Source organism: Poecile atricapillus, chromosome 2 (assembly GCF_030490865.1).
Source record: "Poecile atricapillus isolate bPoeAtr1 chromosome 2, bPoeAtr1.hap1, whole genome shotgun sequence".
Classification (NCBI taxonomy): Eukaryota; Metazoa; Chordata; class Aves; order Passeriformes; family Paridae; genus Poecile; species Poecile atricapillus.
This window is the reverse complement of record NC_081250.1, coordinates 104259550-104281392: the sequence shown is the minus strand read 5'-3', so window position 1 is coordinate 104281392 and position 21843 is coordinate 104259550. Positions and strand designations below refer to the sequence as shown.

The 21843-nt window shown below is 39.4% G+C and overlaps 1 protein-coding gene across 20 annotated transcripts in view; it reads right to left on the bottom strand.

The window, feature by feature from the left end:
• Positions 1–13284: 13284 nt before the first annotated feature.
• EPB41L3 (erythrocyte membrane protein band 4.1 like 3) overlaps positions 13285–21843 on the bottom strand; it is a 134002-nt gene continuing 125443 nt past the window's right edge. For 5 of the 20 annotated variants that reach the window (XM_058832137.1, XM_058832135.1, XM_058832141.1 and 2 more), the window contains 9 exons: positions 21339–21440; positions 19860–20588; positions 19221–19343; positions 18299–18691; positions 17099–17230; positions 16570–16668; positions 15421–15501; positions 15038–15154; positions 13285–13809 (listed from right to left, as the gene is read on the bottom strand). In XM_058832137.1, the coding sequence (XP_058688120.1) occupies positions 15044–15154; positions 15421–15501; positions 16570–16668; positions 17099–17230; positions 18299–18691; positions 19221–19343; positions 19860–20588; positions 21339–21440 (1770 nt within the window). In that variant the 3' untranslated portion in view covers positions 13285–13809; positions 15038–15043. The remainder of the gene's footprint in view (positions 13810–15037; positions 15155–15420; positions 15502–16569; positions 16669–17098; positions 17231–18298; positions 18692–19220; positions 19344–19859; positions 20589–21338; positions 21441–21843) is intronic. The other 15 variants (XM_058832148.1, XM_058832154.1, XM_058832149.1 and 12 more) reach the window with 8 other exon arrangements.

Here is a 21843-nt window from a genome sequence, read left to right as displayed (position 1 = left end):
TAAAAGAAAAAGTAAATTTATTAGCTTAAGAGCATACAGCTTGGTCAATTAATCACAGAATATTAGAATCACAGAATATCTTGTATTGAAAGGGACCCAGAGACATCTCTGAATTCCAGCTCCTGGCCCTGCACAGGACCACCCGAAAAATCATACCCTGTGCCTGAGAGCATTGTCCAAATGGTTTTTGAATTCTGTCAGGCTTGGTGCTATAACCACTTCCCTGGGAAGCTTCTTCCAGTGCTCAACCATCCTCTGGGTGAGGATCCTGTCCATCTGCTTCCCCTTGTGAGATGCTGTGGACTGCAATGAGGTCTGCCCTCAGTCTCCTCCAGACTGAACAAACCAAGTGACTTCAGCCTCATATGGCTTCCTCTGGAGGTTCTTCACCAGCTTCATGGCCCTCCTTTGGATGCTCCCTGAGAGCTTTATGTCTTTTTAATATTGTGGTGCCCGAGACTGCATGTGATACTCAAGAAGAGGCTGCTAATTATCACAATATTTAAGTATTTCATGCACTGCACAAGTCAGAGCATCTGTTAGAGCTTTGGATCAGTATGTTGTCTATTTGCCTACTATGCCAAGTGCTATCAGTGCTATATATGTTCACATGTTTTGCTGCGACAGTTAAAGAGCCACAGGATTATGTATTGTCAATACAGAGGCTAAATATGTCGTAACAGCCTTAGGCATTGCAGGCTGCTTTGATTCAGCAATATTCTGTTGCAGTCCTCTAATGCACTGTTAAAACTTTTTGCTTGTTTGTTTTTCAGGAGCAATTTAACCATGAATTCTGCTCAGCTAATTACTTTGCTTTTCCTGAACATATAGTATGTTGCTCACAGGAGTTCCACATAAACAGTAACTCAAGTAAGATTTAGGTTTCTTTTCCCTCTGGTAAGGTCACTAGAGCAGAAAGACCAGAAAGAGGATGTAACAGCTTTTACTTTCCAGTCTTCTTATTTTCAAATACTCTCACTGAGATTTTGATTTCACCTGACCCGTCTCTTATCTCCCAGTACCTGGTATGTGGAGCCTATAGGGCACTGTATTTAACTTTGACTTACTGTTCTCTGTTTAATGTCTTTCTCCTCTTCTCAAGGCCCCTCATGCTACGATGTCAGTGACCTCCTTGTTGATGGATGATTATAATTGCCCATTTCTACATTCTTATGAGCTTATCTAAAAAGTCACCACAAGGATGAATACTGAGTTTGTATCTTCCCTGATCTCTGTGATTTTTGGCTCCATTCTACCTTGGTACAGTTTAGTTTTTTGCCTCATTGGTCCCCACAATCATTAGTCCAGCCATCAAAACTTGCATCTTAATTTCTTAGTTTACCTTAGGTTTTCTCTCAGTCTTTGTGGGAGTATTTTGAGTTTGTTCAGGAAATTCTCTATAAACATGAATAAAGTGTTTCTCGTGTCCTGCTTAAAAGTTCCCCTTTTAAAACTCTTTAGAGTAGACAAGCCATGTGCACTGGAATCCCTTATCCCTTTTCTATTCACCTAGTGTCTTTACCCGGTCCTCTCTTGCATTACCTGTAAGCTGTTTAGTGGAAGAATCCACATTCTTGTTCTGTATGTGTTCTGTGTCTTGCAAAATGAATCCATGGACCATGATCAGGGGTTCAAGACAGTAGAGCAAAACAAACTATATACTGTACTGATGGTGAATTAATTGTTATTAGTTCCTCTCTTTTTGCAGTGTGTCAGTATGAAATAAGTCAGCAAACATCATTCCAGATATACAGCCGGTGTTCAATACACTGGCTTAAACACAGAGGTGTGGTCAGTGGCTCCTACATTGTGTATTTAGTTTCCCATGGAAGAAAAATAGTATTAAAAAAGGCATATTTGCCTCATGACTTACCTTCACATGGTAAAATAAACCTCGCCAGTTTGGGGCCTGAAAAATCTGTGGCGTTCATCAGCCTCAATTTTCATTGCTGTAATTATGAGACTGCCCTGATATTGTAGTTCTAGTGATTTGCTTTGATTTCTAGTGATTTTACTGCCAGACGTTGGGTGGAAAAATCCTGTTTGAAGGCATATCAGTCTTCTGAAGTAGAATTCTGAGGCAAGATCATACTTCAGAGGAATACTACACAAACAGTTTACTGCAACATTTAAAGATACATGATTTTAAAGGGAAAGGGGCTTTAAGAGATAATTTGAGTTCCTGCTAACAGTGGAATGTATACATTCTATATAAAATTTACTAAAATCCTGAAAGGTTGTATCTAGAAATGAGAAGACCTTGAAGATTTCTGTTTGCTGCCCCAATAAAATTTGCCAGAATGCCTTTCTCTTTTCTCCTCTGGCTTCAAGTCAGACTCCAAATCTTGTAATAGCAGAAATACCATATCTAGCAAGTACTGTTCATAAATTTGGTTGCTAGAGTGCAAACATATAGAAACTTTTATGTTCCAAATTACTTTTCCTGCTTTCAGTACAACCTGGTAAATCTGCCATACATCTGTTGTTTGCTGTAGCCTTCTTTTAGGGTTACATCCTTCAGACACATCTCTTGGGGTTACTTTGACTCCTAGACCTCAGGATATAAAGACCTTCTTTTCCACATTAAATCTCTTTTTAGAGACAAATATTTATGTTTACTTGTGTGATACAGGTAGATGCTTTATTTCCTTCTAGGTCTGTCACAACTCTTTCCCTGTCTGGCACTGTAGAAAGGAATATGCATTCTTTAATTCTCACATTATGGATTTCCATGTCTTGGGACATCTCCCAGTGAGATTTCCTCTCATATTTTGGAAGCTCTGCCTTCCCATTGCCACTGCCTTGCCTAATTCACTTGTACTTGCATTGGAAGAAAGATATAGAAAATAATATCAAATCAAAATGACAGGTTTCCCCACTGTTTGCTAAGGCTGATCTGAGAACTACCTGATAATTTTACTTCAAATGCAGAGAGAAAGAAGTAAAGGAACTGATGTTAATGTTTTGGTTATCCTATCATCCATAAAAGCAAGATATTGACAAGCCATGCTGACTACCACCATAACATACAAAATGGACATGTGGAGGAATCTATCTCTGGATGACAGCAGATCAGTGTTGCGAACTGGATGGATGGATGGATGTGTCTTTCCCACTGAAGCAAAAATACCAACTGTCAAGGTACTGACCTTCTTTTCACTTTTGCTGTGTTGGAGATAGGCATATGTTTCTTACTGCTGAAGTCACTTTCAAGTGGATTTGAGAGGGGTGTCTGTTTCTGCGCATCAAATGACTGACCTCAGTCTGAAAGAAGTTCCTCTCAAGGATATTGAAGGAAATATTCAACTTATCCAGCATCAGCCATGAGATTAATTCTACCTTGATATTTGCAATGGGATATATTGAATACAGACTGACAATTGTTTTCTGATGGCAATAATACTAATACACACTGCATTTGTGAACTTCTGCTCATCAGCCACAGCAGCAGGGTATAGAGAACTATATGAACTTGTAAGGAATTTGTAAGGAAGAATTTCTGAAAAATGGATATAGACATATTGCATCTATCATTTGATAAAAATAAAAATGGAAAATAGTAGAGAAGAGCTTTATATTTTATAGGTCTCAACTCCTTTTTAGGTATCTATTGTATGCATTTCTGTTCTGCTAAGAGAAAGATTAGTGCTCAGTCATATCCACAAAAGGGACTGGGACCCAGTACATGGGTGTTTATAATGTGGAAAGATCCTAGCCCTGACTGCTATCATAGCAGGCTCTGAGCAGGCCACAGGTATTGGCTGACAAATAAGTTGTCATAAGGGAAGCTTCGCTGCCACCTTGCATGGATATGGATGCCTATGAAAATTTCTGTCATCAGGGTAGTAGGGATATTGTATTTGTAGGTTGAATCCAAAAGGCTTGGTAAGGTCAGATCCTCAGGTCTTTTGACTTGTGTCATTGGTTTTTTTTGTACTAGGAAGATGACAGTAAAGCTCAACAGGAAGTGTGGCTGTGACTTCATTCCAGAGAAAATGACCGAGATGAAGCTGGGAGATTTGTTAGAAGAAGGATGAGAGCTAAGGGGCCCATAATGCATAACAGTGATAAACACTGCAGAACACCTGGGAGGGCTATAGAAAGCAGAAGCAGAACAGGAGAGGCCAGTTTCTCCCCTGTGCAGTTCTAGATTGGTTACACTGTAACTGGGCAGGAAAGGATGGAGAGGAGACTGCTGAAATACAACTAGGAAAGGCAGCACCATTTCCAAAAGACACCATCAGATCCAGTGCTCTCAAATACCACATCTTCTGAGGACAGTAGCTTGCCCTGTCAGCAAAGCCTGTGTGGGATTATGACTTCTATCCATCACTGTATTCCCAAGAGGATCAAGAGGGAAATTCTGCTGTCTTTGTTTATTTTTTCTTCTTCTGGGAGAGAAATGGACTCAGAGACATCTATATTAGCAAGTCTTAGATATTACTGTTGTCTCAAAAGATCATTATTTCTCTCTTCAGCAGCAAAACAGTGACAGAGGTGGGTGAGTTTGAATTGTTGGTGCCAACACAGTGTGCATCAATTTTGACAAAAGCTTTACCAATTGACATATTAATTAACAGACTTTATAACAAATCTGTTTGCCAGAGTAGCTGAGCACACAAGTCTTTTTTGACCAAGCAGATAATTTAAGGTGAACATCATTATCAAATTATATACAGCTGAAATGAGATCACTTGGGAGTCTCAGCAATATCTGCTTTGCATAATTTCATGTAGGTACAGAGATATTACTGGTTTAGTGTTGAAATACTTCAGTCTTGTTCACACAATTTGTAGCTTCATGTCTGCTTATGAAGGGGAAAATACAAATGCAAATATTACTGCATAATGAAATCCCTTGAAATTTTTGCTCATGACTGAGCTATCAGCACGATCTTCACAGGAACTCTGCAGGCATTGAATATAGACTCTTTCCCCTAGTTTCTCCCTGGCCCACATGAGAAATATCATCAAATAACAACACCATTGTTGGTGTCTAAAGACATGATTAGAGATATAGTTTAGTATTATACAACCTGAGGATAAGCTGTGGAATTTAGCAACATTATGGGGATGGCCTTTTCTGTTCTTATTTCCCTTCATCAAGGTCTTAAAGTAATAACATGTACAGGTGAAATATTCCTGTTTCAGATGGTGGATGGATATAAGTCCATCACTGTTTTTACTCCTTTTGGAGACAGCAGTGCTAGTAATTTATGACTGCAATAAACACTACCAGTACATTTTACAGGATACATGCTAACAGAAGAGATATATTTGTCTTGCACATCTGAATTTTTTGTTACACCTGTGGTACATTTTGTCTGATTTATTTTTTTACAAGCAACACTTAGACAAATAGGTTGTGTTATCTTTACAGAAGTTCTGCATTACTACTGTCTATCCTACCTCATTTTCCTAAATAAAAAACCCCAAGATTTTTATAAAACTGACATAGTTATTGGTTGTTCTGTATCACCATCTGCTGCAACACTACTCTCTTATTTTTCTTGTACATACCCAGAGGTCTTCTTTTTTCCACATGATGGTTCTCTTATGAGTAGCCACAAGTTTTTTCTTCCCCTTTGCCACCATTGTTTTGCCTTAAAGAAGTACAAAATTAATACTGTAAACACAGCATAGAGTTTGACATGATAGCATTTTTTTTTACTGAGATTAAGGCATAAGATGCATCTTTCTTGATCCTGAACTATTACCAATTACCTTGTCTTTCAGTCACATCATCTTCCCTAGGCTCAAAAATAAGTTCCATCATACATAGTGAAGGAACTGATTTTGACACCATAACATGTCAGCAAGACTGATGCTTTTGATGGAATTTTGATAAGGTTGTTGGCGGGACCTTTTCACATCACCGTGAAAGGCAGGTTTTTAGTTTTGGCCAAATTAGTTTTCTTTTGACAAAAAAACCCCAAAACAACTTGTTCCAAATCACTAGAACAATGGGGTTTAGCCTGACATAGCATCAGGTGGCTTCCTTGACATTGCAGGGTTAATTGTCAATAGGAGGTTAACATATTTCACTGGAGAAATTGGAATCAGCTTCCCACATTGTACATATATTTCTGGAAAAACAAGGACATATAATGATAAAATTTGGGTAGGGAGCCAGTTGGGCCTACTGTTGTCGCAACATCCATTAGCTTTAATTGCTAGGGTGATTGATATACTTGACAACACAGATGGAACATGCAGGGTGCCAGCCAAGATCTCTGTCACCCACAAGGCTATGGCAGAGCCTGTGCTTTGCCTGCCGTGCCATCTTCCTCCTGCAGCATTAAATGCACTGAAGAAGAGCTTAGTAGCATGACTGAATAAATGGTGTTGATGCAGCATTTCCGTACAAATGCCCCGACGCATGTAATCAGTGAGTTGATACCTGACTTGCTCAGCCTGTGTCACAGCAGCCTGGCTCACGTGGATCAGAACATTTCACTGTACTCCTAAGGTTTATGTAAGGGTCATGTGTACTGGAATGGCAGGAAACAGTCCCATTCCTCAGCCCTTCCTCTAAGCAGACTGGGTAGAATCCAGCTCCAGTTCAGAGACTACAATGCTGAGCCCCAGTGAAGATGCCCGTTTGGTCATAAGCATTTTTATGAGTGGAAATAGAACTGGTGGCTTATTCCAGAACAGTTTAGGTGTCAACACAGCAATGATGTTACCTCTTTATTCTCATACACTAACAAATAACCACATTTCCTGGGGGTGTCTCCATTTTGCCTTCACACTGAAGTTCTAATGTGGTAAAACACATTAGACAGAACTGTTTCTACTAAACAGTGTTGCAGCTGTAAATATACACAAATTGCTTGAAGAGAAGCAATACTAACCTTACTTGCAATAAGTTAAACACAATTTGGGCTGTCTGAATCCACATTCCTGGGAAAGATCACAGCAAGGAAGTATAAATAAAGACTGGATGCACACCATGAGCTCCAAAGATTTCCTCAGAAAAGTGGAGTGAAACAAGGAGGGCCTTTGCTAAAAGAGTGGATAGAGGACAACAGAAAAGTACTGGTGCTGAGCCTGAGCCTGGAGAAGAGATGCTGTGCTATCTCTTGTGGGGGAAAACAGGCTGGCCTCCAAAGTGGGAGAGAGTAGTTCTAGGTAATGTCAGCAACATAATCCTAGATATGAAATTGAGACTTCGGGGGGACCAGAGCAGACATTTTTACCATGAGAGGAACTAAAAGTTTAGGAAATAAAACTGATACTGTGAGGAGAAAGATCCCTTGGGATGCAATCATGAGGATGTGTTGAGGCTGTCAGGAGCTGAAGTAGACAAAACACTTCTATGGCTGTGAAAAGGGCAAGGTGAGAATGAAAAGGAATTAGAGAGGCTGGTAATAGTCATTCTGCTTGTTAATTCTGCGTGTTAATTATGCTCTCCTTGGAAGGTATGGGCAGAAACAAGAAAGCAGAAAGAAGTAGAAGCAACAGGCAGCACATTCTTGGGGGGGTGGGAGTTATTTAAATAGAAGAGTGCAGTTTAATATTATTAGAGAAAAGAATATTTATTATACTGGAGGCAAACTATCCACAGCATTTCCATCATGCATACTTTTCAGTGACGGGTCAGAAAGAGGAGCAGGGAAAGTAGGGATGGGGTTTGAAAGGTCTGAAAGCAGATGACAACTCATCAAAGCTAATGGATCAGAAAACATGAAAGGTCCAAGTGTCAGTGTGAGGGAAAATGAGCAAATGTTGAAAGAGATCAGATGAAGGTTGAAGAGGGAGAAAGTGGCTATAAAATAAATATCAGAGAGTCCTGCTTGATAAAATCACTCATGGGAAAGACACCAGTGATGAGAAAAATGAACTAAGATTGAAATTTGTAGAGAGATGTGAAAGCAAAGAAATACACACCTAAGGGTTGGATGTATCATCATTGTAGGAGTTGAAATGGTTATGGATGAGTGGGGAAGATTGCAGGATAGAGGATTACCAAGACTTTAAAGAAGGTTGATAGGCGTGATAACATGTAATGGCAAAATGAATAGAAAGAGAAGCATCAGATGCAGTTTGCTCAAAAGCTGGGAGAAAGTTGGAAGAGGAAAAGATGCAGAGAGAAGCCTGATAGATCAAACATAGATGAGTTAAGTTGGGGAATATGAAAGTAAGCAAGAAGGGACAGAACTAATTTAAAATAACTGGGAAGTGGTGGGATAACTATTACAGGCTGTCTTCCCAGAGTATGCAGAAGTGTCCTCATCACAGGAACCCTATCACACAGGTATTCAAGTCAGTTGTTTATTTCTAAATTATTTCAGACATCAGGCCACATGTTGCTGTATTTTTGTGTTGTTTCCCTTTATGGAATATGACAAAAAGTACCTGTACTGAGATCTCATCTGATTGCAGGAAAAAAATAGTTACATGTCAATTACTAGAGGCATGTTGAATAGAAAGAAACAAACCATAACAAAAATCTGCTGTTTAATGGATATTCAAGGATGATTTCATCAAAATACTCTTAGAACAAATAATGTTCTAATGTGGAAATTTGTGTGTGTGTTAGTCCAGTACCTAAGGATTCAGGAGCTCCAAAGATGAGTGGTTAAACTGTCACAGTGCCACTGCGACTATATAAAATGATTCACATCTATCTAAGTTGTGTATTGACTGGAAATTGGACTACAGAAATATAAATGCCTTTAGAAGCCTTCATATGCCAAATGCATCAACTTTTTGGCCAGAAAACCAATATGTCTGAGAAACAGCCTCCTAAATCCACTGAGAAAGGACACCTGGGCTAGCAACACTCTTGATTTAAGAAAACATCATATTAGCTAGACTGTTCCAACTGGAAAAGGCTTTGAAAGTTCTTAATTATTTGCTTTGTATACTCAGATATATTGCTTTAATTTGTTTCTTTGCATTTTTGTACAATTTATGGTAACGCCCTTCCCTGAGCCCTTTAATGCGCTTTGTCTAATCTAGTATCTTTTACACTGTAGCCACCCAGGATTATCCACCAAGTAACACATGTCCAGTACTTTACATGTGCACTGTAACGCAAGGCTTGTGGGGAAACACACCCTCTGGGCTGTAGTTCAGGCAGCTCTAATGCTGCACATGTTCTAGGATCTGCTTTTTAGCAGTTCCTATTAGTTGACATTGCCCAAGCTTTGGTCATGCACAGAAGTTAAGAGTCATGGTACACCTCACCACAGCAGACAGCAAAGATACTTCCAGAAAATGGAAAAAAAATTCTTAGTCAGCTCTGGACAAAAAAAAAAAAACCCTTCCTCAGCCAAGAATAAAAGGTTTGTAATTTAAGTTTTGTACTGGAGAAAGTAGAGCTGGTAGACTGTAGAGATAAAAATCTAATGTATTTAAAAATGAAAACAATTTCCAGTGTCAGAACTCTTTCTCATTTTTCTTTTCCCTTTTCTGTCACTGTAGTCATGCTCAAAGACAGGCCATTAATTCTACTTACAGTGAGTGATGGTCATTTCAGCTGCAAGGGTGAGGTCACTGATTTATGGAGGTTATAGCTGAATTTGGGAACATGAAACGATAGAAGAAAGTATTACCTTTTTTTTTGTGTCATTTGAACATACTGGTTTCCCTTTAAACAAGGATTTTTGAAACTATGTTCCAGAAGCCTTTACAGGTACCATTAGTTCCAGCTGAGGAGCAGTACCGATGTTGAATAGGAGTCAGAAAAAAGGGTGGAGGTGGAAACAAATGGCATAAACCAGGCTAATGCACAATCTGAACAGAGGCTAACAGTATTCCAAGGTAACGGAATAATCTGGTTACAGTTCATGAATACAGAAACTTATGGAAAATATTTTTATAGAAAAACTAACAAAAATATGCCCCCTTGTTTATCTATATGTAAATCCTTGAGATGGAAATAGAAGATGCAAAAGTAATAATAGTAATTTTAAGTATGACTGAGTTTTAATTAGGAAGGCTGGTATTTTGTGTTGCTCTGAGGCGCTGGAGCAACCACAGACAGACTCTTTGCTGATGTGGCATGACATTAGTGACAAAAGACACAGCAACCCACTATATATAAATATAACACACTATAAGTGTAAGATTAATATAGCCTTTGGAATCTTAGAGATTTAAAGTGCTTAATTTTCTTTCTTTAAAAATAACATAAACAATGGAATTAGTGTTTCTCATAGCCATCCACTTGTCCACCCACAGTCCATCCATAGTACCTCAAATCACCACTGTACCTTGGCACCTATATAAGAAGACTGCAGGAGATCTCAGCATTACCTCAGGCACATCACAAACCTTTAATAACTAGGAAACATTATTAAAAATAATGATTTGATTCCTGGTTTTGGAGAATCTTGACCACATTATTGTTCTGGCATAAAAAAGGGGAATGCATTTCTTTATCTCATCCTTATTACATATGAGGGGGGAAGATGTAAAGGTGAAACTTGTAAATGGGTTTTCTGATCTTAACTGACAGAACTATTTTGATGTAAGGAAAGAAATTTGCAGCAAGACTTGCCAGTGTGATTGCCAAACTGAAGCCTGGACTCCATGTCGGATTTTTATGCCATGAAGAAACATTTATGAGGAACTATCATTTTAGCAGATACAAATTGTTGTACTGATGAAGCACATCATCTCACCAGCTGCCTAAATCTGCTCTGGGAAGAAATAAGGCTAAGCTGTTAAACCCTTGCTTTGATCTAGTATATGGATTTAGAAGCTCATTAAACGTTTTTTTTATATTTGCTTGAGCACAGAAGCACCATTACTTGCCATTTGTGATGAGACAGCCTTAAAAGATTTCAGGGGCATACATGTTAAGGGATTCCAAGCAGCCTTAAAAAAATGTCAGTGTAATTTAGTCACTCTTCCTGTATGTGTAATGGTCACTATTGCTGTGATCACTTGCCCTTCTTGCCTGGTGTCCTAGTTTAGGGCAAATTAGGGAGGAAAACTCTAAACGGGGATTTCCCCAGGACACCTGGTGTGCACAGTCCTTAACACAATGGTGCAGAGTAGTCAGTTCTCTCAGGATTGAAGCTGGGACTCTAACTTTAGCAAGTAAGGATGTCTCCCGTGCTGGTGTCTGTGTTGGCAATGGTGCCCACAAGTAATACACTATCTGATGGTTTGTTTTCAAGGCTGGTTTATGTTGAGAAGCCAGACAAAGACCAACAATAAATGAAAAGAGACAGACACAAAAGATGGTTGGTAGAAACAGGCAGGTGCTCTTTATTTCATGTGGCACAGCATTAGGCAGACAACCCAAGAAACAGTTTCTAACAAAAACCAAAGCTATCACTTCCAGGAACCATCCCCCAAACAAGGGTCTACTACCAACAGTGGCACTGAGATGTCCTTGCCTGTCCACTCTCATCTCCTCATAGTTTTTATGCGCTTAGGCTGTATCTTAGTGGTGAGTGTCCTTTCCAAGGAGACTAACTTCTTACAATGCAATATCTTTAGACAGAGTACATACTGTGCAGGATCACCAGAGTACAATCTCCTCAAGCCATGCTAAAATATAATGCTAACTCTGGAGAGAAGGCTGTGCGATCGCCTCGTGTCTCTCTGAGGTAATACAATGCTGTTTCTTAGCTGACAACATGAGGGGCACCTGAGGGAGGATCAATATGGCTTCAGAGTCTATTTTTAAACTCCTGATGCAGTAGCGAGGACCTGGTGTGCCATCGGCCGAGACAGGGTGTCCTGCCCCGACCGCCGCTGGGCACCAGCAGCACCAGAGAGCTGAGCCTACTGTCACTCAGGGGGGTGAGAACAGAGATGGCCTTGGACAAGCAGGAGGAGGAGGAGGAGGAGGAGAGGGCCATCAGAGATCACAACAGACCATCAGCTTCTCGTCGGTCATTAGGCAAAAGGTAACAATGACAGTGGTGCGGGGAGGGGTTACATTGTTAGCACTCTGGATTTAAAGGCATGAAGCATGGCTGGTGGAAGGAAGATGTTTTGGAGACTCGGGGCAAAGCTTTAAAAGCCTTGGGATATTACTTTTAATTATTATCTACAGGTTATTCTCTCTATATATACTATTTTTTCTTTCTAAATTATGAAAATAAACATTTATTAACAAGTCACTGGGTCAAATCCTGCTCTCCACTGAAGGCAAATCCATTGACTTCAATGGGAGGGAGCCCCGTGTAAACAACGAAGGGCAAATTTGGCCCTTTATGTCCTGAAAAGTCTGCTTGTACCCACTGTCTTTCAATCTTGCAAGAAAATACAGATTGAAGGGTGAACCAATCATTACAAATTTCTCTTAAACTACCAGGGGAGTGTCAGTGAGATGTGGCAAAGGAGAAAAAGAAAAAAAAAAAAAAGAAGAAAAAAAAAAGAAAAAGTAATATTGCTTTAAAGATAATTTTATCCATGTTTCAGAGCCAAAGTACAAAAAGAGAGTGGATCTGGATCAAGCGCTACTGGCCTTTACTTTCTAAGCAACAACAAAATTCTTCATTTAGCTTCGGTGAAATGTTACACAACCAGAGAAAACAGAAGAAACCCAACAGTCCTTTTCCTTTGCAAACATCATATGCCCAAAGGTGAACACTGTAATCCCTTTGGATTCTCTGCTAATTCCCACTGTCTGCACAGTGCAGTGTCAGCCACTAAAGACAAAACACATCTACTGTGCACGAGTAAAACCTGTGGTGTCTTACAAACAACATTTTGATGTTTTGAATACTAAAAACCACTAGGTGCTTTTAGACACAGAACAATACGATTTCATATGCATTTACCACTTTTATTTCACTATGCAGAAACATACATTCACCATGTGTTGTGATGCAGCTGACAGTGTAATGGACGCTATCCCTTCCGTGGGTATTAGAGCTGGACACTAGCGAGTTTTCAGTGGACGTTCTGTACAGGTTAAGGCTTGACTCAGAACTAGATAGTAAATGCTGACCAGATTCTCAAACAGATTTTTTTTTTTTCCTCTGAGAACAAAAGGGAAATCAATAGAAAACCATCACGGTTATTTCAGATTAATAATTTTCTAAAGCTGCAAACTAAGTAAAATACAGATTTTTTTTTTTTTTCTCCAAAATAACTACATATAATTTACAAGGTTAGGATCTGTGAAGGGTGACTGGAAGCTGACTCTGAACAATGCTGACAAAAATTATTAAAGTTAATATACTAAAATCATTACTACCTCATAAGGTATTCAGTCAGGTATACAAAGCACACTTTGTAAGCATTTATATGTTTGGATAAGAGTAAAGATTCATCATTGTTTATCGGGCAGTAATAAAACCAGATGAAACAAATATAAGATTCAAGTTGTTTACTGAATAAACTGTGTTATTGGCACATCTAATGTGTGGTAAAACATTATACACAGTACCTATACAGCTTCTAGCATTTTGGGGGTAATCTTCATTTACAGTATCTGTAAACAAAAGGCTTGCCACCTAACAAATTTTAATTTGTTTAGACTTTCAGAAACTGTGAAAGGCATGAACTGTTTATGTGTTACATGAGATCACTGTTTATATTGTTTATGAACGTGCAGGTAAAGCTGAAAACTTAGACATTTTAAGAAAATTAAAAATGCTGCTTTTCTGTAATTTTATTGTTGCTTCATGCAATATTGTTTAACTGCTGCTGATTCAGATTGCTTTCTATGGGAAGGTATCTCTGCCAGTTTCTTTATTAACGGTCAAGATCAATTCTTCTGTACTGAAATTTTCCATAGACAGATACAAGTCAGTCAGGTTGGAACTGAGACTCCGTATAGGCTCTCGTATTCCTACTGGTATGCATGTCTGGATTCATATGCATTTCTAGGTTATTCCTGCAGAAAAGAAAACTGAGTTAATTACTCAAAGCAACTACTCTCTTGCAAAAGAGATTTTGTCAATTTGTTCGTATAAGAAAAGCTGTTTGAAAATGGCATCATCCCCATATAAGCAACTTGGACCAAATCCAAAGTCCACTGATGCCAACAGAAAGAATTAGTGACATCAATAGACTTTTAAGCAAGCCACATTGAGCTGTCTCTGAAACAATTAGCAGAATACCACAAGAATCACAGCTACTCACTCCTTAGTGACTGGTTCCATCTTCCAAATAAATAACTGACACTGAAATTCAGTTTTCTTTAGGGTCTGCATATCCAAAAGCAGGAGAGCCAAAGAGCTTCAAAAGGTGCTGTGCATTACACTCTGTTACTTACACCAAGTGCTAGGGAATACACATTGTTTTAAGAATAAAATGCTGCTATCGATTCAACAAATCTGACAAGCAGCTTTTTCTTCCCCTTCTGCATACAGCATTCAAAGCAATTTGTGCAATGGTGCTGGCATTAGGAGTTTTTGCATAGCGGGTTAGTATGCATGACATGTTTCTGCACACAGAATAAATACAGGAATATTGAGGCGTCTGTTTAGCCAGCCACTATTGGAGAGCATGCCTTTACTGAAGGAAAGCTAGACGCAAGGAAAGCTGCATTATCATCTCATCCTGATAAACAATGCTGCTTTAAAACATTAAATGTTCTTTCAAGTACAAGAAAGCCAAGACACCCAAATACCAACAAACTAATTCACTGCGTTTAAAAGCGAGTTGGACCATATCTTTGCAAGTTGGGAATTGAAGCATAACTTTTAACATATCTGCACAAAACATTTAAAAAGCAGCTGTAGGTTTTTCCCTTGGCATTTTAAAACCAAAATGCACACCTTTAAGAACAAATTGGTTTTGTTCTTAAATGACACAAAAGCAGACAACAGATTTTTTTATGACTTCAGAAGTAGAAAATTAGACTATAACAAAGCATGGACAATGAGGACTTTTCAGAAAGCCAACGAAAGCAAATTAGTAGTTTCTCCAGCTGGCACTGTTTAATGAAGACAGATGTCTAGAGCCAATGTGGTTTATTTTCAAATATCAGAACTGATAACCAGCAACTTGAAAATGCCAGCGAGAGAAAGTGAAGAGTTAAAGGTGAAATATGGTAGGAAAACAACATCTGCAACATGCCAGCTCAGTAAATGCCTAGGAAAATCATCTGGTCCTCTTACCTGTGGTCAATCCTCCCCATCTTCTGGTGTGATTTCTGTCTCTTTATGTACCACTACTTTGGTCACTGACATGTCAGGGTGCTGCTCTTTGGCTTCTTTAATTGCCTGAGCCAGCGCCTATCCCAAGGAAACCACAGAAGGGCAAAAACAAAAAGGAGGTGGAACATGCATGATCAGTAGCAAGGTGGAGAGATTCATGACATATTACACAATTTACAAATGAGGAAAATGATTAAAATATGAAATATACCATCACTGATTTAACTACTATTCCAGCTTAATTTAAGGCATGCTAGTATGAATAATATCTGTCGAAGGAATGTTTAGAAATGTTGTTTTTGGCAGTCTTCAGGGTAGCCTTTTTAGCAGTTTGTAGATTTTACCTGATCATGATCAATATCTGCATCTCCTGTGATGACTATTCGTTTTTCAATTCTTGTCTCTGAGATGCCTCCTTTCACAGTCTAGATGGGGGGGACAAAAATGCGTATCAGTAACTTACTTTGGAGTGCTGCTACTCGTCCCCAGAATGATCAGTGCAGGGATTCTCTCATGACTGGACTGAAATGGCTCAAACAGTTTGCACAGAGGTGACAACCCTGGACTGCAAGTGAGAGCTCTGGAGTTGGCCTGAATGCTTTGAATGGACTAATGGACTCCAGATGTCCTTCCAACACAGGAAATTTTATAATTCTAGTTAATCTGCACATGCATCAAAAGAGATGTCTGTATGTCAAAAATGACAAACTCTTCCCATGAAAAACAGAATGGGAATACAGACAGCCCATATTCAGACCTATTTAAGTCCAACTGCTTGCTTCAGAATGGCATAGGGGTATGGCCTTTGTATGGCTCTTCTACTAATGGGGGAACTTCACTGCAGAAAGATGAAATCCTGTTCTCAGTGAATATTGGTAGAAGAGCTGTCATAGCACTAAGAGGGTTTCTGCTTAGGGAGGAACTGTTACTTAAATGCTGCCTTAGAACCTGGAAGACACCGCATGGTTTGTCTGTGCAGATGAGCTTTTGGTCTGGCTGTGGGCAAGTTCCTCAGGGAACCACCCAGAAACACAGTGTTGGAGCTGACTGAATGTCCTGTTATGGCTACAGGATATAGATTCACTATGTGCTTTCAACACCCTGCAGTGCTAATATCTCAGGGCTGAAAGGCACAGTAATGGCAATGGAGCCCCATGTTCAGACAAGTTTTTCCTTCCAGGTTACCATATGATGGCAACACTCTTCCCAGTTCCAGGTAATATTTGCAGCTAAATCAAGTGTCTCTGTACAGCAAGGTTTTGTACTTTCATAGACATACCCAAAATGTTTAAGATTCATGTGAAGTCATTGGATGTGTGTTAATCAACTCAGCATAGCCAAAGACAGGTGAATAAAGACAAGGATGGTAAATGTACAACGTTTTGTCAAGAGAGTATCTGAATGTGTTTTCTTTTTGAAATAAATCATAGAACCAAAGCTAAGATAGCATACACCCTGGTGAAAAAGGAACTCCCTGTTTTCTGAGGACTCACTTTGGTGATATGTGTAGTAGTTGTAGTGCTGGTGGTTTCAGATGTGATAGTTTGTGCACTCATCAATACACCTGGTTCAGAGTCAGCACCGCAATCCACCTAGAAACCAGAAGAGGAAAGCAGTCACTGAAAAAATGCTCTTGAGCACAGGGAGACAAGAACTGGGCCATTAAAATTCTACAATTCTTCATAAAGTGGGTATCTTATGGTAGGGGACAACTGCTATTAGGGCGACCACATGTCAGTATTTCTCTGTGCATCTGGAGGCTGTCCTTCCCCTCTGGAAGCAGAGATGAGAGGATGGTGCTTTTAAATCTGCACTTTCATCAATGTTCTCAAAAGGCCCAACATCATGATGTGAGAATGACCCTCTGGTAAGGTATTCTACTGTACTTGCTCCTCATGCTAACATTTAATACTTGAACAACTTAGAAAAGTTTAAACTAATAAATCCACTTAAAGACGAGTGAAGAAATGGGTTCCTTAAAGCCATGTTAAATTAGACGCTGTCTTTTTCAGAATTTCTTACCTGAGAAGACTCATATGTAATGGTTTTTGTTTCTGTATGGACTACTGGCACTTCCTTTGTTGAAATTTCAAGGGTTTCCCCACCAGCGGGAATACTGCTGAAACTTATAGTCTCAGTCTTCACAACTGGTGACTGCATGAACAAAAAAGAGGGAATTGGAACATTTAGCTAGGCTTATGAATTTCTCTACCACAATTTTTTTTTTTCACTTGGGGCAAAGAAACAATAACTAAAAAGTTCTCTGCATTTAACAAAAAAAAAAAAAAAAAAAAAAAAAGGAGAAAATTATTTTCATTACAGCAGTACATTCATGTGTATAATGGTGGTGACATTTAGCACTTCCCTGGATTTTACAAAAACAAAGTCCAAAATGTTCTAAATAATACAATAATACAATGATACAGGAAGCAAGGGTCACAACTTGAAAAACAAAAGGTTCCCTGTGAACATCAGGAAACACTTTTTCACTGTGGGAGTGACTGAACACTGGCACAGGTTGCCCAAGGATACTGTGGAGTGTCCTTCCTTGAAGATACTCAGAGGAAGCTCTCTGGACATGGTCCTGGGCAGCAACTCACTCTGGATGTACTTGCCTGATCAGGGGATTGGAGCAGATGACCTCCAGAGGGCCCTCCCAGCCTCAACTGTTCTGAGAATCTGTGATTCTACATTTTCTTAAAATGACAAGAGAATGAATTCTGCCCAGGCTTAGTCGTTTCATCTCTTGGGAAAAAACACTGTACAAAACAGCTCTTGAATTCTACTAATGGGGCTAAGATAAGGAACCTGGTCTGTTTAAGACACAGTACACTTATTTATAATTGAACCAAGCATGGAAAAAACCAATCTATTTCCTGTCTTTGAGGACATGTGAACTTTGCCAACCTTGATGGACTTTCCCAAACAGAATGCCACCTGATCTTGTTATCTGTTGTGTAAAATGCCATGAAATTTGGTATTTCTCTGTAGCATGGAAAGCAGTTTCAAGTAAAACATGCATGGCATTTTGCTAATGATGGAAACCAGCAGCAAGCCTTGCAGGTGACATGCAAGGAGGAAATAAGAGGAGAAAAAAACCTGCTTGCTGTAAAAGTGCAATCATACAAGCTGGGCACACTTTTAATGACAGGAGTTAACTTAGCCCACTATTGCCTACATTCACAGTTCAGCACAGACATGACCAATTTAACAACAAGTTACCTCAAAATGAGGTTTTCTTTCCAAAGACTCTGAAAGCTGGACTGTTGTTCTGTGCTCCTCCACCTGCTCACACGAAGCAGTGGCAGCGGCTCCTTCCTGTTTGGTCAGGGCTTTCCCAGCCTCCTCCCTTTTTTCCTCCTTCGCCCCCTCAGTCCCAGCAGAGCCCTCCTTCCCTTTCACGCCAGCAGCCACCGCCGATGCTGCCTCAGCCTGGGCATCCAGCGTAAGTCCGGCCATTTTAGCAGGATCCCCGCCTGCATGCACCTCCATCCCATGTCTCTCCTTGACAACTACAGTCTCCTGTACAACCTTCTGCACTGTATCCTGATCCGGCTGAACTGCTTGCTTCGTGTCACTGGAAGTTATTTCCTGAGACGTTGTCGTGTCTATTCTCTGCAGGGAAGGAGGAAAAAACCCTCAGCATCAGAAGCAGACAATACTATTTGATTTGCAGTAGCTCCCAAGCTTAATGTACTGTGAACATAAATTTTGAAAAATGGGCATTATATTTTGCCAAGTTATTTCTCTCACATTGCATAGATTTTTGTTCTCAGGATGTTATTAGTATAGCAGAAATGGAAAACAAAGCAAGAATCAAAATTTTTAGAAGTGAAGAGAAATTTTGATGTTGGTGTTCTCCCCCTTGGTATTTTTGTGTGAGTTTTACAAAGGCAAAATATAGCACCCCACAAAATGACCAAAATAAAATGAAATGAAAGAAAACCTGGTTGTTGCTTTTTTTTTTTTTTTCCCCTTTTTGGTGAAGTTTCTGTTGGTGGTCCATCGTAATAAAGGAAAACACACATGAATACATGCACTAGTTATACAGTTCCATATTGTGCAAAAAAAACCACAAAACAAGAGAAAAGCAAAAGCAATTGCTGTGTGGTTATGACACCGATGGAGGGAATCAAGCAGCCACCTGAGCCCAGCTATGGGAAGAAGAAGTAACCCCTCCTATGAACTCAGTCGGTTTTCTGGCGGACTCTATTAAAGTGAAGATATCTGAACCATCCAAGGTTTTTTCAGTGGTGGACTGTTTAGTCTAAATAGACAAAGAAATGTAGAGTCATACACAGAAAAAAAGGCAGATGCATATGCACAGACATATTAATTGCCAAAACCAGAGGCGGAGACGGAGGAAAAGGAGAAAAGGTTGCAGAGGCAAGGAGAGGTTGGAAACAAGAAAAGAATGGGAAAATAAATCAGAGCGAATTCACAATGGCTGTAGTAAGCAATAGTTACAAAGCGTAGTTGTTAGCATTGGCATTTTGCTGGTTCAAGCAAACCTTTTTTTTTTTTTTCCTTTTATTAACAAGCCACAGCAGCAATACTTAATTTCAGTACATAAACCAGGAGGGTTGAAAGCCTTATATAATGTCTGCTTCAGACTGTGAGTTGGAGTCAAAGTATGAGAGAAAACAAATAAGCTGGGTTGGCTGCTGTCAACATAAAGCCAGGCAGCAAGAGAACCAAAAGCTAGGGTGGTGTGAAGGGATTGCCTAAAAGAAGTCATGCTTTTATCTTTAAATCGTGGCATGAAGTGAAAGCCACTTGTTACCACTACTTTTGATGCAGACGACTCAGTAACATAGTGAGCAGTAGCAATGGTAAATGGCTGTTCTCTGGAATATCTCCACTCAGACAGGCTCTTATCTGTCCGGGCAAACGCCCCTGCTTTTACAGCTTCTCCGCCAAGATGCTTTTCTGCTTTGCCAAGCTGTAAGCTTTCCAGTGTACCAAGTAACTGCAAATCCTGGTCCATCCTCAGTGTTTTTTTCAAACTCTCCTCTTCAGGACTTTGCAACTGAGATTCTGCTTCCTTTATGGGTGTCAGAGAGTCAGACAGCTTCCTTCTTGTGCTCTGCACATCGGATCCCCGCCTGGCATTCTCATCAGCGACAGGCTTGAGGATTTCATACTTGGCCACTATTGGAACGATTTTCACAGATTCTTGCACTTGCCTTTCCATTTTTTGCAAAGTTTCTACTGAAGGCTGTACTGCTTTCTCGCTCTCTTTAGCTTTACTTGTCATGGTTACAATTTTCCCAGATACGGTATCATAGGACTTTCCTAGGGTGAACATTTTCTGCTTATTCTCCTCATTGGATTGTATTTCACTTTCCAAGTCCTCAAAGCTCTGCATTAGAACGGTACTGGATTTTAATATCTCAGGTGGAAAGGCAGCTTTACTGCTCACAGTCACTACTTTGTATGCCAGATTTTTTTCCGATTCACCATCAACTACCTCAGAGGGTATTTTGTCTATAATAACCCAATCCTCAGTGCCCTATATTTGAGAATAAAAGCTAAATTAGAATATCTGAAGGTTTATCTGTACTTCAGGAGCACTAAATTATGAAGACTTTTAAGAAATCACGTTGCTTCTTCTGAAAGCATATAGTAACTTTTAGCATTGTACCTCTTAGAGCAGTTATCAAGCTAATAAACAGAATCACCTTAGGCAAAATACGATTTCTTTGCATATTCTCTCTCTTCAGAGGTCCATATGACATGGACACAAAAATATTACTTTTGCCACACTATTTCTGTATTTGTTTGAAGCAAAATAGCATGTCAGCACATAATTATAATGGTGATTGGGATCAAGATGGGGTTAAAAATCACACATTGCAGTGGTTCACAAAGCTACAGTCAAAAACAAATTACAAAAATAGGGCAAATAAGCCCATTCAACTGTACCCCAGTTGTTACAAACATGCTGTTAATGACGTTTTAGAATAGTACGCTTTTGTACGTAGCCTGTACTGAATTTCCTTGTTTTCCTTAGAAGAACATCAACGCCCTTCAGGACCGTTTAAATGGAGAAGCACAACACAGCAAACTGTATAAACTAAGCATACTACTACAAATTCTGAATGAAACTTAATTGCAGCATCTTTTTTCCTCCTCATGCAAATGCGCTATGTGCTTTGCTTTGACTGTGCAATCAGCATCCAGTTATTTTACTTTAAGACCACAACTTCTGTATTTAACTAAGCAAATTATGTAGTTTAAAATCGAATGAATTAAAAATAACCTCTAGGGATGATGGGATACTTTTCTGGATAATGATTTGATGAGAAGTAACCAAAGTGCCAGCAGATTCTCCTTCCTGCAGCTTCTTCTCTATCACACTTGGCTAATAGAAAAACCAATAAAAATATAAAGTTCACCATCACTCAGCATAATCTAAATTCACTTGACAATATAAAGGAAACTCATTCTCGTGACAGAAGTGCCCCATTCACCGTAACGTTCTCAGTGAGGTTTATGCTGGAAATGCATGCAAACTGCAAACAGCATCCAAACAGCACCGTGCAAGAAGATTTCTAACTAGCAGAGAAATCAGTCTCCATTAGGAAACCACAGGCTCTGGAGAAGACCCATTCCTCAGAATTTGGCCTCCAGATTATATCCCTATCTGAAAATTATGAAATTATAATAATAAAAAAAAATATTAAAAGGGAGGGCTTGGAAAGGAAAAAAGATAATAAAATAATAAATCATTGCCATCCTTTCTGACTGCATTTCAATGAAGTATT